This window comes from Paralichthys olivaceus, chromosome 2 (assembly GCF_024713975.1).
Source record: "Paralichthys olivaceus isolate ysfri-2021 chromosome 2, ASM2471397v2, whole genome shotgun sequence".
NCBI classification, from domain to species: domain Eukaryota; kingdom Metazoa; phylum Chordata; class Actinopteri; order Pleuronectiformes; family Paralichthyidae; genus Paralichthys; species Paralichthys olivaceus.
Window position 1 is genome coordinate 3,555,203 of NC_091094.1, and position 16,855 is coordinate 3,572,057.

The 16,855-nt window shown below is 42.8% G+C and overlaps 2 protein-coding genes across 6 annotated transcripts in view; one reads left to right on the top strand and one right to left on the bottom strand.

The window, feature by feature from the left end:
• ripor3 (RIPOR family member 3) overlaps positions 1 to 9,346 on the top strand; it is a 32,639-nt gene extending 23,293 nt beyond the window's left edge. The window contains exons 9-26 of one of the 3 annotated variants that reach the window (XM_069531683.1): positions 1,028 to 1,091; positions 1,183 to 1,226; positions 1,581 to 1,706; positions 2,032 to 2,177; positions 3,159 to 3,285; positions 3,549 to 3,688; positions 4,255 to 4,488; positions 4,607 to 4,706; positions 5,272 to 5,535; positions 5,607 to 5,752; positions 5,827 to 5,980; positions 6,103 to 6,232; positions 6,347 to 6,511; positions 6,590 to 6,754; positions 7,849 to 8,051; positions 8,600 to 8,683; positions 8,780 to 8,870; positions 8,965 to 9,346. In XM_069531683.1, coding sequence (XP_069387784.1) covers positions 1,028 to 1,091; positions 1,183 to 1,226; positions 1,581 to 1,706; positions 2,032 to 2,177; positions 3,159 to 3,285; positions 3,549 to 3,688; positions 4,255 to 4,488; positions 4,607 to 4,706; positions 5,272 to 5,535; positions 5,607 to 5,752; positions 5,827 to 5,980; positions 6,103 to 6,232; positions 6,347 to 6,511; positions 6,590 to 6,754; positions 7,849 to 8,051; positions 8,600 to 8,683; positions 8,780 to 8,870; positions 8,965 to 9,065 — 2,484 coding nt within the window. In that variant the 3' untranslated portion in view covers positions 9,066 to 9,346. The remainder of the gene's footprint in view (positions 1 to 1,027; positions 1,092 to 1,182; positions 1,227 to 1,580; positions 1,707 to 2,031; positions 2,178 to 3,158; positions 3,286 to 3,548; positions 3,689 to 4,254; positions 4,489 to 4,606; positions 4,707 to 5,271; positions 5,536 to 5,606; positions 5,753 to 5,826; positions 5,981 to 6,102; positions 6,233 to 6,346; positions 6,512 to 6,589; positions 6,755 to 7,848; positions 8,052 to 8,599; positions 8,684 to 8,779; positions 8,871 to 8,964) is intronic. The other 2 variants (XM_069531690.1, XM_069531693.1) reach the window with 2 other exon arrangements.
• A 2,489-nt stretch (positions 9,347 to 11,835) lies between these two features.
• On the bottom strand, positions 11,836 to 15,795 carry blcap (bladder cancer associated protein). Of its 3 annotated transcripts, none has more exons than XR_002203841.2 (3): positions 15,660 to 15,795; positions 12,643 to 13,832; positions 11,836 to 12,487 (listed from the first exon to the last, which is right to left on the bottom strand). XR_002203841.2 is itself a non-coding variant. In XM_069531704.1 (2 exons), the coding sequence occupies exon 1, from the start codon at positions 13,603 to 13,605 to the stop codon at positions 13,342 to 13,344; it is 264 nt and encodes an 87-aa protein (XP_069387805.1). In that variant the 5' UTR covers positions 13,606 to 13,826; the 3' UTR covers positions 11,836 to 12,487; positions 12,643 to 13,341. The 3 variants fall into 3 exon arrangements, 1 of the variants encoding a protein (XP_069387805.1); XR_011244054.1 differs by having other exon boundaries at positions 15,512 to 15,729; XM_069531704.1 differs by lacking the exon at positions 15,660 to 15,795 and having other exon boundaries at positions 12,643 to 13,826.
• Between the last annotated feature and the right edge of the window lie 1,060 nt (positions 15,796 to 16,855).

A 16,855-nucleotide genomic window follows, 5' to 3' on the forward strand; every position in this document is an offset into this window, starting at 1 on the left:
ACACGTACATGCACGCACACAAATGCACACAACTATTTTAACAGTGGAAATTCTGCCGCCATTTATGGATAAATCATTATTTTACTATTTAGAAGCTCGTTTATAATCATACGTCCGCAACGTTTGGACACGCAACATTAAAAATAATCAGAATCAAAGCAGCGGTGGTTATTTTATCCCGACCGGAGCTCTAACAGTTTCATGCATAACTCAAATAACTTGAGGAACTCGATCCATCAAACCGAAGCTTTCGTTAATCTGTGTGACGGACGGCTGCTCTGCGGTCATCGTGTCTCCCACAGAACATTTTCACTTTCACCTAACGTGCCTACGCTGTCACCTTCTTATGCGACAGAGAAAATAGCGGCGAGCGAAGCCGAGAAATATCGATAAACTTTGAGCATATGTCAGAGACGTGAAAGCTTCAGAGGAGGCCGACGATCACACGAATAAATCCACAGCAGGAATGAACACAACATAAATAACTGCTTTGAAGCACTAACAGCGTTAATGAGTCTGGTGTCGGTCCTCGTGACTCGTCTCTAAACTTTTTAAGACTCGTAAACTGACCACATGGTTCATTGTCGACTCCCTGCAGAGCTGCCGCAAGGGTTGGAAAGTACTTTGAAATACTTCTTGCGGATAAATTATATATAATGGCACTGAGACTACATATCAAGAGTGAAATATTTACGTTTACTGATGACACACTCTGTTAGGTTGGATTACTTTCAGATGTAATCCATTACTTACTGCAAATTACATGCCAGTTTTTCTACTCGTGACAAAATCCCCCAAAAGTAATCAAATCATCGGATTTTGGTTTAAATGAGCAGCTCCACCGAGAGGTGGAGGCCAGAGTCACGTGTTTCCAAGTATCTGTCAAATCAAATAAAACTGTAAAACCCCTAAAAGCTCCAGTGAAGACGATCCTGACCTTTGACCTCAGTGAGGACGGAGGGAAAATTTGAACCTAAATATTTATGAAGATTTACTCACCCTCTCTAAAATGTCCTCTCTTCTGCAGGACATGTCAGTGATGGAGGGAGAGTTAGAAATCCTCCTGGGAGAGCTACACATCAAAATGAAAGGTACACACACACACACACACACACACAGTCCCTCAGCAGTAATCCGTAACACGGTATTTTCCAAATATCCAACATGTGTTTTCACTCTCAGGTCTGATCGGATTCGCTCGACTTTGCCCCGGAGACCAGTACGAGGTCAGTTCTTCTATTCAAAGACACTTTGTCACTTTGTGAGAGAAATCCAACAAAGACACGTTTCTCCACTTGACTAAAAACTGAGTCAGCGATTAAACACTGAAGTCGTTTCACAAACATTTTCCCTCAGATGGACGTTTTGATGAGAACTCATTTGTTATTGTTTGGACAATAACCCAAATATTATTGAAGGTGATTAAGGGGGTTTGGATCGTTCAGAACAAACAAACAAACAAACAAACAAACACATTTCAAATGAGAAATCAAAGTTATTTTGAGATCCGCTTGTGTAATCGTACCTGCTGTCGTGTGTCTGATCGGCGATGTCATTTGTCGATGATGTCACATGACCAGGTGGTGGTGCGGTTGGGCCGCCAGCGATGGAGGATCAAAGGGAGGATCGAGTCCGACGACACGCAGTCCTGGGACGAAGAGGAGATGGTCTTCCTCCCGCACATACACCACAACTTCGAGATCAAGGTCACACACACACACACACACACACACACACACACACACACACACACACACACACACTCAATAAATATATATAGAACAATATAATCACTCTGGAAAGATGTATTTTAAATAATAAGTACTTCTGATAGACCTCATAGTACATTTACTCATACTTGCACAGTAGCTGTAATTGAGTATCTTTTATACTTAGTTATTCTGAAGTATTTCAATTCTTCCACCTTTACTTTTATAAACAGTACTGTGAGTATGATTACTTGTGTACTTGATACCAAATCTGTTCATTTGTGTAACAGGTATGTCTCTGTGTGTGTTTCCCGTCCCTCAGGTGACGGAGGCGAAGGGTTTGGGTTGGCTGCTGGTCGGCATGGTGACGTGTGCGAGCGCAGACTTTTTCGTGGCGAGGCCGCAGCTGATGCTGGTCGACATCACGGAGCTGGGAACCATCAAACTGCAGCTGGAGGTCACGTGGAAGTACGGACGCACACGTCACACACACACGAACACAGACGACGTAGAGAGGACGAGAGTTTCTCTGAGTTACGACATGAACGTGAGAAACGAGGTTGAAGAGGTGAAGCTCAGAGTTCAGTGGGGGAGGACGAGGTGGTGAGGAGAGGACAGTGAATGATGTGGTGGAGAATAGGTGTCGACAGCTGGGACAGGAAATAAAATGTGGCGTGAAACATGAGGACGTCTTCTCTGGATTTTTGTCATGACCTCAGACCCCTGGTTGATATACATCACATTAAATGACGTGAGTGACAAGTGCAGCTGGTTCAAAACATCAGATTCCTTCTGTCATTTAAAAAGAGAAGTGAAGAAATGAGGCTGAGAACATTTTCCTGTTTCTCTTTCCTCTCTCCTCCTCCTCCCCCGATAGTTTCAATACATCTACTATATTTTATTTATCTTCTAAAGTTCCTCACTTCACCACATTTTGCACTGAAGCAAAACAGCTTCAACTGTATGTTTTGGATTATTTTAGATTCACATTCAGACACAATCTCCAGAAAATCTGTTGTTTTCATCATCTTCTGCCTTTTACTAACCTGAGCAGCTCGAACACACACATACACACACACACACACACACACACACACACACACACACAGTCAGGTCACATTTCAGGCTTTAGAGGAGGTGGTGGAGGAGGACCAGGTTTCCTTCTCCTCACAGAGATGGAAATTTGAATGCATGAATGTCAGGTTGCCTGCAAAGTGAGGAGCGGTTAAAAAAAAAATCAAGACCATAAAAATGTTCCCGTCCGTGAAGGAATCAAGTCTCATGAGACAAAACTGAAATACTTCCAGGTTTATTCTCAAGTTGGTGACATTTACAGGAACACGTAGCAGAGCTCGAATTATTTTGTATATTTGGGTGAACTGCGCATTTGCATATATGTGGTATGGATGCATACGTGTACCGTGTGTCATGTTGTGTTTTCACCTTCAGTCCGTTCGACAGTGTGGAGAAGATGAGGCCTCTGTCCGTCAGCAGACAGTCAGTGTCCAGCAGGAAGAGTTCAGTGTACAGCTGGACGGCCCCGAGTACCCCGTCCTTCACCGAGAAGTACTTCATCGTGAGTACACACACGCAGACACACACACACACAAGTGTTTTAAATATATATAAATAACATTTGCCATGATCCCTGTTGTTTAAATTGTCTCTCTCACGTGACTAAAAGCAGGATGTGAACCAAACTTAACTTAATACTCTGCTTTTTAAGTTTCTTAAAAAACAACCTGCAGCCACATTTCATCACCTGATCTTTTCTCTGCTGTTACAGTTAGAGTCCAAACTGACTTTAATCATTTGATATTTACATGAATATGTCTGCAGTCGATGGTGCGTGAGCTGCAGCATCGAGAGGGGTCCCTCCCGTCCCTCGTGTCCAAGAGTCGTCACAACAGAGGAGACGTGTCTCTGCTCAGCTACTTGTCCAACCCCGTCCACAGCCCAAGGAGCCCCTATACCCCGAGGTACGCAGTGAATCAGCTGGTAAACAACATACATGTGGACATTATACAGCTTCAATCATTCTGTTTGAAACAAAGGAGCTCAGTCACAACGAGGCAGGTTCGTTTTTTTCAGTGGCCACAAAACGTCTTGGTGAAATGATGGTGGTTTCGGTCTTTAAAACAATAATCATGATACAAATATTTGTAATTATTTTTCATTCTTAATGTTTAATTCATGTTTTATCTTGATTTTTGGAATCTTAAAGGGTTTGTGGGCCTTGAGCAGGTAAAAGTATTGAGTATTTCCCAGGAGAGATTACAGAGAAGTGTTAACACAATGAATACATTTAAGATTTATCTTTGTTCCCCTGGAAGAAGCTGAACTTCTGCAAAAACGCAAACTGTTGCTTTTAAAGATCGTCTTGGGAAATAAGAGAAATCAGCCTCAGTTTCATGTGTGAAGGTTTTAACATGAAAGCATGTGACTGATCTGCAAACTGGAACTCCAACAACCTCACTGTGCAGTAAAAGATTTATGTTCATATTTATGTTTTATATCCTCCACATGGAAATCGATTCCTCCGCAGTCTGACTCGGGCTCACAGTTACCCCTCCAGCCCCAGTCAGGGCCCCAGTCTGGGGGGAAGCCAGACCCAGCTCTCCCTCGGGGAGGAGGAGGGATCCCTGGAGGGCTCCTCAGAGGAGAGGGAGGGGAGCAAGAGGATGGATGAGAGGGAGGAAGAGGAAGATGAGGAGGGATGGGGAGGAGAGTTAGAGACTTCGTCGACATCAGCGAAGAGTAAGACGGGATCTCTGCAGAGGTGAGGACAAACTAAATCTGAATTTGTGAAATGTTGGTGTTTTTATTGAACCTATTAAAGTTGAGTTTGTTGCCTGAGGTCAAATCTAAACTTAAGTAAAATGTGTGTTGTTACTCAGGTGCAGCACTCCTGACATCCTCAGACAGAACCCAGCTGGAGAAGCAGATGCCGAGACTCACAGTGCAGCTCTGAGGCAAAACACCGTCAGTGAGAAGAAGGTGGAGTCTTGAATTCATCCGGTCACATAAACACTGAGTTAACGCTTCTGCCCGTTTCACGTCCGTCACGTGTTAGAAACCTCATCAACGCGTCCACTCGCTCTCTTCAACCGAACCTCTAACATTATGAAGCTTTGTGCAGTGTGTTAGGATCGTTAGGAGGTTTCTGATCGTGCTGCAGTCTCATCGTCAATCATAGAAGAGGGTTCTCATTGAGGCAATCAAGGGGCCCCTCTCTGCTCGGGGCCCCAGTCAGTTGCCTCTACTGTCTTGACACGCCCCTGCATGTCACTGATTACTGGGGATTCTAGAGTTGCTCCCGGGTTCGTCCTCCAAACCTGTCCCCGCACCGATTTGTTTTTTTTAATGGTCGCCGACATGTTTTAGACCAGAAGGAAATCCAATACGTTTGTTTTGTTTTATAATATGTTCATATTATAGTTGTCTTATTTTGCTTTTTTCCAGTTTCTCTCTTTTCTTCTTCACCTCTCCGTGAATCTCGTCTTCTTTTTGTTATCTTCTCTCATCTGACTCTTCTCCTCGTGTTTCTTCATTTTTCTTCCAGGACTCCCCAGACTCTCAGTCATACTCTTCCCCAGCCTCACCCACTCTCCCTATCCAGCCGCCTGCTGCAGCCCCGACCCCCGCCATGACGACCGCTCCGACGTCGGGGAGGTCAGGTGGGAGCGGTGCTCTGCGCAGGGCCCAGGCCCTCAGGCTGGGGGCCCTGATCGCAGAGCTGGAGAAAACGTTACAGAACCAGAGTCTGTCGGAGAAAGGGCTGAGAGCGCTGGACCACCAGATCCTGCACCTGGCGACCATACTGAAGGTACCTGTGCACGTTCACGCAGAAACCTGCTTGTTATTTTTTTATCAACGTGTCCTCGCGTCCTCCATCAGAACGACCTCTCCCTGTTGAGAAGCTCATCCTCAGAGGAGACGCTGGCCGTCGAGGAAGTCCTGGGCAGCTTTGACTTCCTGTCACGTGACTTCAATGCAGATGATGACACTTCCTGTCTGGGCAGCCTGAGACTCAAAGACAGTGGGTGAGTTTTCAGACCGAGCGAAGGGATGAATCCCGAATTCACTCCAACAACTTATTGTAATTTCTGCCGGTCAGCATCAGCTCCTTCCAGCAGAGCCTCGGCCTCCTCTCCCATCACAGCCAGTCAGCTTCCGAGGAAGAGTTGGTTATTGCCCCACTGACTTCTGGGAATTGGGGTCTTGACCAAGCTCTGGAGACTCACCTGGATATTTGCCTCATCCTGCTACAGGTACAAGATGGTCAGAGGTTTCATATCTTAATTATAACAGAAAAAACATTAGACGTGTTTTTAACTCCAGTTTCTGGCCTTTTGAGACTCATCTTATCGTTCTTCTCGCTCCAACTCCTTAGTTGATAAAAACGACCGACTTCGGCCTGTCGAGGACGGACCTGCTGGAGGAGACGTCTCTTCAGGCCGACGTCCTGGACAGAGTCAGCTGTCTGCTGCTGGAGAGGAACGACAACATCTCTGCTCGGGACGGTCAGTGAGGAATCTGCTTCATCTGTCTTTCTTTCCAAGCATCAGTGATGTCAATGAAGGTAACATTTTCCTCCTCCTCCTTCTCCTCCTCCTGCTCTCCTCATCCTTCCTCAGTCCTCCCTAAGGCCCAGAGAACGAGGGATGTGTTGTTGTTCTGGGAGGATTGTGTGAAGGACAGCAGCTCTGTCTTCTGCTGCGACTCCAACAGCTTCATCAGGGCGCTGAAGAAACGCTACACGCACAAGGTGAAGGCCAAGCAGCCCGGCCAATCAGAGAAAGGTAGATAAGCACTTTTCTTTTGGTGGACGTTGGCTCGGGGACGGGACGCAGCTGAAAACCTGTCTCCCTCCTGTGCAGTGTTCTCTCAGCTCCTGCAGCAGGTGCAGGCGGCCTGTCGCACGGTGCCCAGCCCTCGGTCGATCTGCAGCCCGGACAGAGTCACCGTCTTCCAGCTGTCGGTGCATCTGCAGCGCTGGAGCGTCCAGGAGCTGGGAGAGCACATCTCCCGCCTCTCCAAAGAAGGTACAATTACTTTGAAGTACTACGAAGACATTGTTTTAAAATGTCGTTTATTCTAATAAAGGAAAATGAAAGCGTTGGTCAGCTGGAATCCAATCATGCAGGGAGTTACGGAAGAGATAAAAACTGTTCTAATATATTCTATTGCATGAGCGCCTGTCCATGACCATGGAGCCAGAGACACGTTGTTTGGAAACTAAATCAGTCAAAGTTATTTCTAGGATCACATATGACAGGTATCCACAGTTTGTGTTTCTAAGAATGTGGAAATGTTTGTGTATTTATGTGTGTGTGTGTGTGTGTGTGTGTGTGTGTGTGTGTGTGTGTCTGCTGGTATCAGTTGTGTGTTTGAGGAATGTCGCTGTGGTTCCCCTACAGAGCTTTAGAATCTGAGAACGTTCCAGAAATTCCAGCATATTAAAAAAGGAATCTGGACCATCTGTCAATGTTAGTGCCAAACGGTCACGCCAAACAAACCGTGTGTGTGTGTGTGTGTGTGTGTGTGTGTGCGTGTGCGTGCGTGCGTGCGTGCGTGTGTCCTTAAAGGCTCTTTAAGTTTCAAAGCCACATGATTCATCTTATTACTAAAATATGATCAGATATAAAGACACAAAAAACACTTCCTTCCTTCCTTCCTTCAATTCTTCCTTCCCTCCTTCCTTCCTCATGCAGCCTCACTACATCTGCTGTTTATTAAACTGATAAACTACATCTACCTGGCGCAGCCACGCTCATATAAAACTGCTAAGACAACAGGTTTCTGCTCATGAGTCGATCTTCACGTCTGAGATAAATCTTGGCGTTTGTTTTAATAGCCCTTTGAACACCAGGCGGGCGGAGTTCACTGCCGAGACCGTGCCAGGAAAATAATATAAAATGTGATTAACTTTTCTGAGATTCAAAAGCTGCCATTACGCCAAATGCGATTGGACAAAGAACAACACACAGCTGTTACTGGGCTGCACAGTGAGAATCAGGTCCTGGTTTTACACCAAGTGTGAGTAAAAATGTGCAGGAGCATGAAGAGCAAGAACTGTTTCATGTTTATTTCCTGTGATGTGACTGAGACCGAGAACGGACGGTGTGTTGTGTTTCAGAGTACTTCCTGTCGGCCCTGAGGAGCCCCAAACGGCAGCGAGCTTTAAACAAACTGAGAGGGCGGAGCATCACAGAGCTCCACCCACTGGGGTGCACGCTGCAGACCCTCGCCGCCCTGCAGGTCGACCCCAACCACAAAGTCTGCAAAGCTGCTGCCAACTGCCTCTGCAGAGCTGCAGGCTGCAAGGCCTTCAGGAGCAAGGTGCAGGAAACTGTCCCAGTGATGTTTGTTGTACACGTTGTTGTTGTTGTTGTCTTGTTGTTGCTCGAAAAAGCAAAATACATGTTGGTAAAAATCCTCCAAACTCTTATTTCCAAGATCAAGATTCAAATTTTAAATCTGCTCAAAGGAAATTTACAGATGAGAAAAACACGGTTGTGCAACTCAACAACTGAAATGAATGCAGGTTAGTTATTGAAGTATGGATGTAGCCTCATCAGATCTCCACCATCTGTCTCTTATGAAACCATAAGGGGGGGTTACGCACCAAATGACACTCACATATATCGAGAATAATGAAAGTGTTAGAGACGTCCCATCTCGCAGTGTTAAAGAAAGCAGGAAACATTCCTGGATCTGCCCCCTGATCCGTCTCTGTTTGATAAATCCTGTTTAATCGAACCAACAAAAACGAAACCACATGAAAACATAGGGGGGGGGGCTGAGGTAACAACACATGTTCAGAGCAACTTGTCACGTCTGAAACAAACCAACTTGTCTGTCACGTCTCTGTTACTCTTCCTCTTCAGGCGCTGGTTTACTACACGGAGAGTTTAAAAAGCACTGAGGTTCAAATCCAACATGGCTCCTGTCTGGCTCTTAAATGCCTCAGGGTGAGAGACGCACATTTAACCAACTGTCTGCAGACACACAGACATGAAGTGTTTTCATCACCGTCTGCTGTGTGTGTGTGTGTGTGTGTGCGCCAGGCGACAGAGAGCGTGGACCACATAGCAGATTTGTGGAGATCAGCAGATGAAGATCTTCGCAGCGCTGCCAGAGAGACCGTCCTCTCATTTGGTGAAAACATGACAATCACTCTTCTTGCTGCAGCTCAATCATTTCTTCTCTATCATGTTTTTAATCTTAATTTATTTAAATGTGTTCTCTGCAGGTAAGAAGGGCTTCGAGGCCTTCCAGAGGATGGAGCAGCTGTACACGGAGATGCAGGAGGAGGCTTTCCAGAACCAAGAGACTGAGATCACGATTCTATAGGAAACATTTTTATTTAAAAACAAAAGAGCCGAACGTGAAGAAACTCGATGCTCCTGAGATCCTGAGAGGTTTGAGCTGGGTGAAGTTTATGAGCCTGCACTGAAGGACAAGGCGTCTTATTTTGAAAAACCTGCACTTGAACCTTCATAATAAAGGTGATGTGAGCAGAGGACGAGCCGATGATGGACGCATGGACGTTGAAGTGACTTTTACTGGGACTTGATTTGAGTCAAATATGAAAAGTTATGTTGAAAAATAAAATAAAATCTGTTCTGTTTCAATCTACTTATGTTTTTTAACCAGATAAGAAAATGATTCCTGTTTCTCCAGAGTTCTTTTTTATTATTTTTTTAATGGAGTCACATTGGCAAAAACAATCTCGAGAGTAAAGAATTTGTAATATTACAACTTTTAAGAGTTCTAACTTAACTTTTTCTGATTCTATTAGGACCTAATTCTCATTCCAACTTCATTCTTGTGGTGTTACAGCTTTATTTGCGTAATATGACTTATTTTCTCCTAACATTAAAATTTATTTTGTTATATAACGTGTTTATTGTAATATTATGACTTTGTACTCATATGACAACTTTATCCTGCATTATATTATGACTTTATTATGGAGAGCTCCCATTTTTTTCCCCTTTAAATCGCCCTAGTTCTCGATTCTAACTTTGCAACAGCAGATTTACATGGTTGAAAATGAAGAATCGTTTTATTTTCACACGATGTCACAAATGTGTTGAGAGACATAACGCGCAAACAAATCCAAACCATCCTGTGAAGATTAAATCCTGAGGGACAGAATAAATCCTCAGCCGCAGCGGCGCTCATACCTGTGGCAGTTTGTGTTCACTGTCTTTTCAGGAGCTTAGTGAAGGAAACAAAATGGCAGCTGAAACGTTTTCAATGCCAGAGGATTATTGCACCAACAACTGTGGCTCGCAGCCAAAATAACGTCTAAGAGGTTTTTTTTTCCTCCTCTTTTGTGAGTCTGTCGTTATCTGGCTGCAGCTGCTGGAGGTGCAGAGCCGGGGAACGAGTTTCAGTTCAGATACAAACACAGGTGACATTTACAGAAGAGGACACTGGGGACAAAAGGATGGTTTTGTCTCAATCACCTTCTTCAAGCATCATTTGTTAAAGAAAATGTTAAACAGTCTAAATAAACCAGTTTGCTACCAACTACGTCTCAGAGCTGAAAAGCAGGATGATAATAATGTCACGTTACAATATTTAAACCTCATGAACTGAAAAAAGAAAATGATCTTTAGTTTCTCATGTTGTTGTTAAAGCTCCGTCGAGACGCAGAGGCAGGTGCTGCCCTCTGCTGGCTGCTCGGGGAACCAGATGTTTGGGAGAGGCCCTAACCTCTGGATGCTTTGTCTCACCACAGATTAGACTGAGGTCAAACTGACCCAGGACCTGAGATATGTATTTGTTTGTCAGGTCACTGAAGTGTCGTGGGAAGACGACGTCAGTCAGAGTTTAATCTGCTCGGAGGAGGAAGTTGTGGAGTCTGCGTCACGTTTGAGTTAAACGTGACTACAAAAAAACTTCACTCTGCTTAAATCACTAATCACGTATGAATATCTACTTGAAGCTTTTTTTCGGTTTCGATTTTAAAAACTTCTGATTTTGACCATGATGATGCACAAACTTTATTTTTGGCTCAAAGAGGTGAGGCTTTGATAAATCATCCTGTCGTCGTGGAGACACACGAGACTCCCTGAGCTGCTGCTGCAGGATGAAAATATGAATTATCAGGAGCTGAGTGATGACGATGGAGCAGGTTTGTTTGAACTTTGTGTTGTTGCATCATCATCTGAAACACATCCAGCTCCAGTTCACTGTTTCATATCGTTTGTTTGGTCTTCTATCAGTTTGACCTGCTGTCATGACACCACACTGTCTAATTTAAACCTTATTTATATTGAATGTCTCATTTATACTTTCTAATACCATAGAATGTGATTTAATACCAGTTCATCATCGGGCTGTATGACTGAGACAATCTATTAGAGCACTTCTTCCCTCTTCTCTCGAGTTATATATAGAAACAATTACACACGATTTCTAAATTAATCAATTCATGTTTTTGCTTAAATTTACTCCTGTTGATGATGAGACACTAAAGATTTACTGTGGTGGAGCTTTCTGCAGCACAGCCCTGAACACTTCACATCTCACTTCTGATTGTTTATCATCTGCCGACAATCACACATTTTTAGAACACGTGTTACTGCCTAAATCAAACTTTTAACTTATCTGTTTTGAAAGATATTTAATTTAAGGATTTTTCTGTGGGGATTTTTTTAGTTTGTTTTGAATTGATTCCACAGTAAAGAAATTTCAATCAATTTCCTACAACCAACCACATTTCAGGACATTTCTATTCAGCTACATTCATTTGAAAGTTGTTTCTAGTTTAGTCTACACTTAAGATTTTGTTTAAACATATTAAATCTTATAAATTATGAAGCATTGATTTAAAAAAGATTTTAAATACCTAATACTGTAAAAAAAATTACATATGAAATTATTTGTTGATTAACAGAGAGTTAGGGTGAGACTTTAAGACTTCAAATGACTTTCTGATCAAAACAAACCAGTTTTAAACGTCTCTCTGATTCTTGGCAACTGCAATAATTAGTTATATATCATTTTACAAACAAATAGGATTTAGCAACACAATTTAAGACTAAACTCATCTAAAGAATAATTTAAAGAAACCTTAATGAATCCCGATTACAAACTCAATTTATCACAGTTTAAACATGTTGAGGAAAAAACTTTATTTAAATTAAAACCAAAGCAATCAGGTAGCAGTGAGCATGATGTGCACTGCTACACAAGGCTACACACACTCTCTCTCTCTCACACACCATTAGGTCCACAGTATAAACACCGTAGCCTGTGTCCAACAGTTAAACATAACACTGAGTGATACACACACTGATCACCAGTAAACTTCTTGTTGATAACAACTTAAGTTTCCTCTGCCAGCACACTGTATTGCTAATTGTTGCTGGAAATACTGCCACCTGCTGCTTGTTTCCATGTGTCACCACGTTTTTTGTTGCACATCAGCATGACTTGATCACAAACACACACACAGACAGACAAACAGACAGACAAAAAAAACTCCAACAGACCAATCGCACAACACACAAACCTTCATTCACCCTACACACACACACACACACACACAGATTTTTATACCCTTTGGGAAACGTTCAGCATTTTGTGTAAACTCACTAAAATCTGTGTGAACTTAATACATGAAAAAAGAAGTAAAGTCAACCCATGCGTAATCAAAAAATAAACACAAAAAAAAGATCAAATCGTAAGTCTGGCAGATCGGGGACGTTCACTCGAAGGCGGGAGGAGGAAGATGAGCGGAGAGGAGCAGCTGCAGAGCACTGTGGGTAATAACGATGGGACAGTTTCTCAGCATTGTAACGCCGTCTGAGTTTGTGTACGTGTGTGTGGCAATGCGGCAAAGGAGAAATTGTTCACAGCATAGTTATTGATTGTCCAGTGTTTAGTGTGCTCTCCTTGTGAAGGGTAGCATTACCTGTGCAGAGAGAGTTGGGAAATGTTGGACTCTGAAAGGGAGGCCGACTCCACCATGAACAGAAAGGTCGTAGACAACTGAGCGTGAAAACTCGATCATCCGAGCTCTGAGATTTCATCAGGGTCAGTTGGAGTGAGGCCGTCGAATCATTCTCAAACAACGAGAAGGTGAATCTCTTGTTGAAGTAGAGGAACCAGAATAATGAAACCTGAAACACAGCGGCCACAATGACACCCGTGTCACCCGTGGTGTATTTATATATATATATTTATTAATATTGTCTAGTTTTCATTCAAATGCTGGAATGAAAGATTCTGAAAATAAAATTATTTTCTCCTCAAGTCAACACATGTCCTTCTCCGAACATTTCAAGTTTCTACGCTGCCACCATGATAAAGCTTCTCCCTCCTCTCATCCGACCACCTCAGATTTAAAACAGTTTTTCTTGACAGCATAAAAAAACACAACCTCCATTACTGGCTCTCCTCCTCCTCAGTACAGACTCTGTGTAAGTACTCTGTATTTTCAGCGGAACAACGCTCCAGCAGTTTTTCAGCGCCACCTCCTCACCACTCTCCGACCCCCAAAAGTGTGGTCCGTCCCCTCTTATAGCATGGCAGTATCGTTCTACAGTAATTCCCCAGCAAAGCCTCATCACCCTTCACCCTCCCCCCTGATATCTCTCCCCGTTTTTCCCTCCTAGGTTCCGACTATGGCTGGGTCGTGGGCAGCGTCCGGCAGCGCGGCGTCCTGGCAGTGGTACAGGAAGCAGTTTCCCCAGCAGCTATAGCAGATGAGGAAAAGGGCAGCGAGGAAAACCAAGGCACAGATGGTGCACGGCTTCCTCTCCAGCAGGAAGCTGAGTAGGTAGAAGCCCATGAACATGGAGTGGTTGAACCACAGCGCTGGGTTGAGGGGTTTGGGGATGAGCAACACGGGGAGCAGCCACTGTAGACAATACATTGTCTCTCTCTCTGTTGAACGACGTTGGCAGAGGATCTTCTGTGGCCCGAGCACCGTTCACTCACAGGTTGTTCGAAGGTTGAGGATGTGGCAGGCTCAGGCTGGGGGGAGGGGGGGCAGCAGCCCTACGCAGATGGTAGGATGTTGAGGAGTCGTTCTATCCGACTGAGCTGCAATGATGCAGAGACCGGTCGAAAAATTCAGAGGCTGCTGTCGTCAAGTCATCCCTGGAGAGAGCAGAGGACAGAAAAGTCAAACGACTGACGATTCAACATTTTAAAAGTCTCTTCAAACCAGAGCTGAAATAAATATTTTGATAAAATATTAATTGTTTGCTACATAAAAGTACAAGAAAGATTCACAGTGGTGTATGTGGAAGAGCAGCAACATTAACTGCATCAGCTATAGTTCACACGTCTTTACTGTGACTGTGTATTACTGCTTTAGGGAAATAATGAATGTATATAAATACTATGACAAAAAATGCAAAATTTAGATACAAAAAGTGGAAAAAGCTAAATTTTCTATTGAGCTTATCCATAATCATCTTTACATTCTACAGATTAAAACCTGATCAAACAGTTTAGTTCTAAGATGAAATTATTTGTCAATTAGGTGATAATTTAAAAACTGTGATTACCGATACAAGTTACTTTAAAGCAAAAATACTAAAACGTTCTCTGGTTTTCAGCTTTGTACTTGTGAGTATTTCTACTTGTACGATATAATTAAACACATTATTTGTGAAAATGTCTACTTGTAATGTTTGACACTGCGACAAAATGTATTTCGATTCATCTGCCCTCCTGAAACTATCCCCGTTCCTTTATCAGTGATTCATCCCGATAGACATTAATATAAACTGTGTATTGGCTTTTAAAAAAGACTCAGGACATGTTTCACTTGAGGACAATGACAGATGTCAAACAAGTTGCTGTCTTATAAACAGACTTATTGTCTCAAACACTTATGTCAACATTTAACCAACTATTTCCATAACTCCCTCCTAAGGGCCTGGTGCTGCACATTAGCATCTCGGCTAACGTCTCCACGGCTGTTGCGTGAATCTGTGACGTGTGGTAGAATAAAGAAAAACCCATTTAAGTGGCTTTTGAATTTAAGTTTGACTGAAGAGAAGAACAAACATCAGCCTGAGCTCAAATCTGCACCAACGTCAACGTTAGAGATTTTTAAATTCGAGCAGGAAGTGAAGGAGAAGGACTGAAGGACAAAAGTTAAGTGTCAGGAACAGCTGCAGCTTCTTCCTGCCAACACATCACTGCCTCATTCTGTTCACCATGATGCTAACACTGACTACAGCTAACTAGCTTGATGTCCACTGGCAGGCAGCTAGTAACCACTGACGTTGTGTTACAGCTAGCTGGAGCTAACAGCTAACTTACTCAAACAGTGAAATACGCAGTTTGGTTCTTTACCAACAGATATTGATGCTAATCAAAAGGCTAAGTCCGGTGTATCCAATGCTAACATGTGTTCGTAACCGAACCCCATTCAAAAATTCATCGATTTACTGTTTACCAGGTTTAAAATTGAACTGAAGTGCATCAGTACACAGCAGAGACATTGATTTTAGAGGCAAACGGAGTCTGGCGTTAATTCGGTGACTAGTATAAGAAAATAAAACATTTAATTAAGTGATATTACCGGTAATTTAGTCTGATTTACAGTCCCAGTGGGCGGCAATAGTGGTTAGCAGTGTGAGCTAGTTCTAAAAGTAAGAGCTTGTCAAACATGGCCTCTGCGCTCCGTTGTCCAGCTCTTTGTTAGAGACTGAAACATCCAAAGATTTAAAACCCTTCGCTTCGTCTCCGGGACAAACAGACGAACACAACCCGCCACATTCGTCTCGACGTGTTTCATGCGTGGACGAAAGAACAACACGTACCGGAGGCTAACTAGCCGATTAGCCTGAAACACAACAAAAGATTTCCCCGGTGTTTTTGAAGCATTGTTATAAAACTGCAGCCGTTTAGCTTCGTAAACGACTCAGATCAATGTTCAGAGTCTGTGTCGGTGATGAAATGTGAACTGACCTGACTCCTGTCGGGCTCATTCTACCACAACTGACTGCGTACGTAGCTGCTAACCACCGACAAGCTAACTGGCATTAACGGTGACTCTAAGGACCCCTGGTGCAAAGAGGTGTAGTAGGCTGAGATCTGCCTGAATTAATTTATCTTCCTCATCAGACAGAAAATCAACTCCAAGTTAAAAACAATACTATATACTATATATACTATACACTATATATGAACTAATGCAGTATGCACATTAGGATGTTTCTCTTGTGTATAGTTTTGTTAACACACAGCAGAGTGAAGCACAATTTTATTCTAGGGCTTAAATAATAAAGTTCATGGATCAATGGGTCCTTGTCAGGAAATTCATTTGAATTGTTTAGATGATTCATTCATCTTTCACATATTCTCTTATTTCATCAATGGGATTATTTGCTTGTTTTCAACAACATTAGGTTTAAAGTGTTTGAGTTTTGGACCAATGTGTCAATACAATTGTCATTTTTTGTCAAAGTATATATATATGTATATCATGTTAAACTGGAAGTTAAAGATTTTATCTTTTTCTTTAACATGACAAACTATACTGAAACTGGCCACTACTGAATAAACGAAGATTTTCTATTTATTCACAATTATCTAAATGAAAAGTTCAGACATTAGATCCTGCAAACATAAGAAATCATCCATTATCCATGTCAGGGTTGCAGGAGAAATAAATTACAATGCATCACATTTTCTCCAAACTTTATTTCACACAGTTAACTCATTACATTGACAACCAAAAGGGTGACACAACATGTGATGCACATATAAACAGACATACGAAAAGATCTACATAAAATAAATTTAAAGAAGCAAAATACCTGCAATGAATGAGTAAAAACTGAACAATATGCTCATCAAATAGCAGCAAATTCACATTATGAAACTAACCATCTTTTCTTTATACAAGGGGTCATTTTGTTTTTGTTACAGCTGAATGCCCACTGACTTGCACTAGCACTGCTACGAAATGCAAAACTACGTGGAGGCTGCCGGATTCTGGAGAGAGAAGCACTTGTTAAAACAGATTAAAAGGATCTGTTTCAAATGTGTCTTTCAAACTGTCCCCTTCAGCAAATGAAAGAAACAGTTGCTGTGTGTTTCGTTATCTCGATGCTGCAGTGCTGAAAAGCTACATGCTCGTATAATCTGTCTTCAAGTGTCGG

Coding starts and splice junctions, on each gene's coding strand:
- blcap (XM_069531704.1), bottom strand. CDS start 13,605: ATGTATTGTCTACAGTGGCTGCTCCCCGTGTTGCTCATCCCCAAACCC.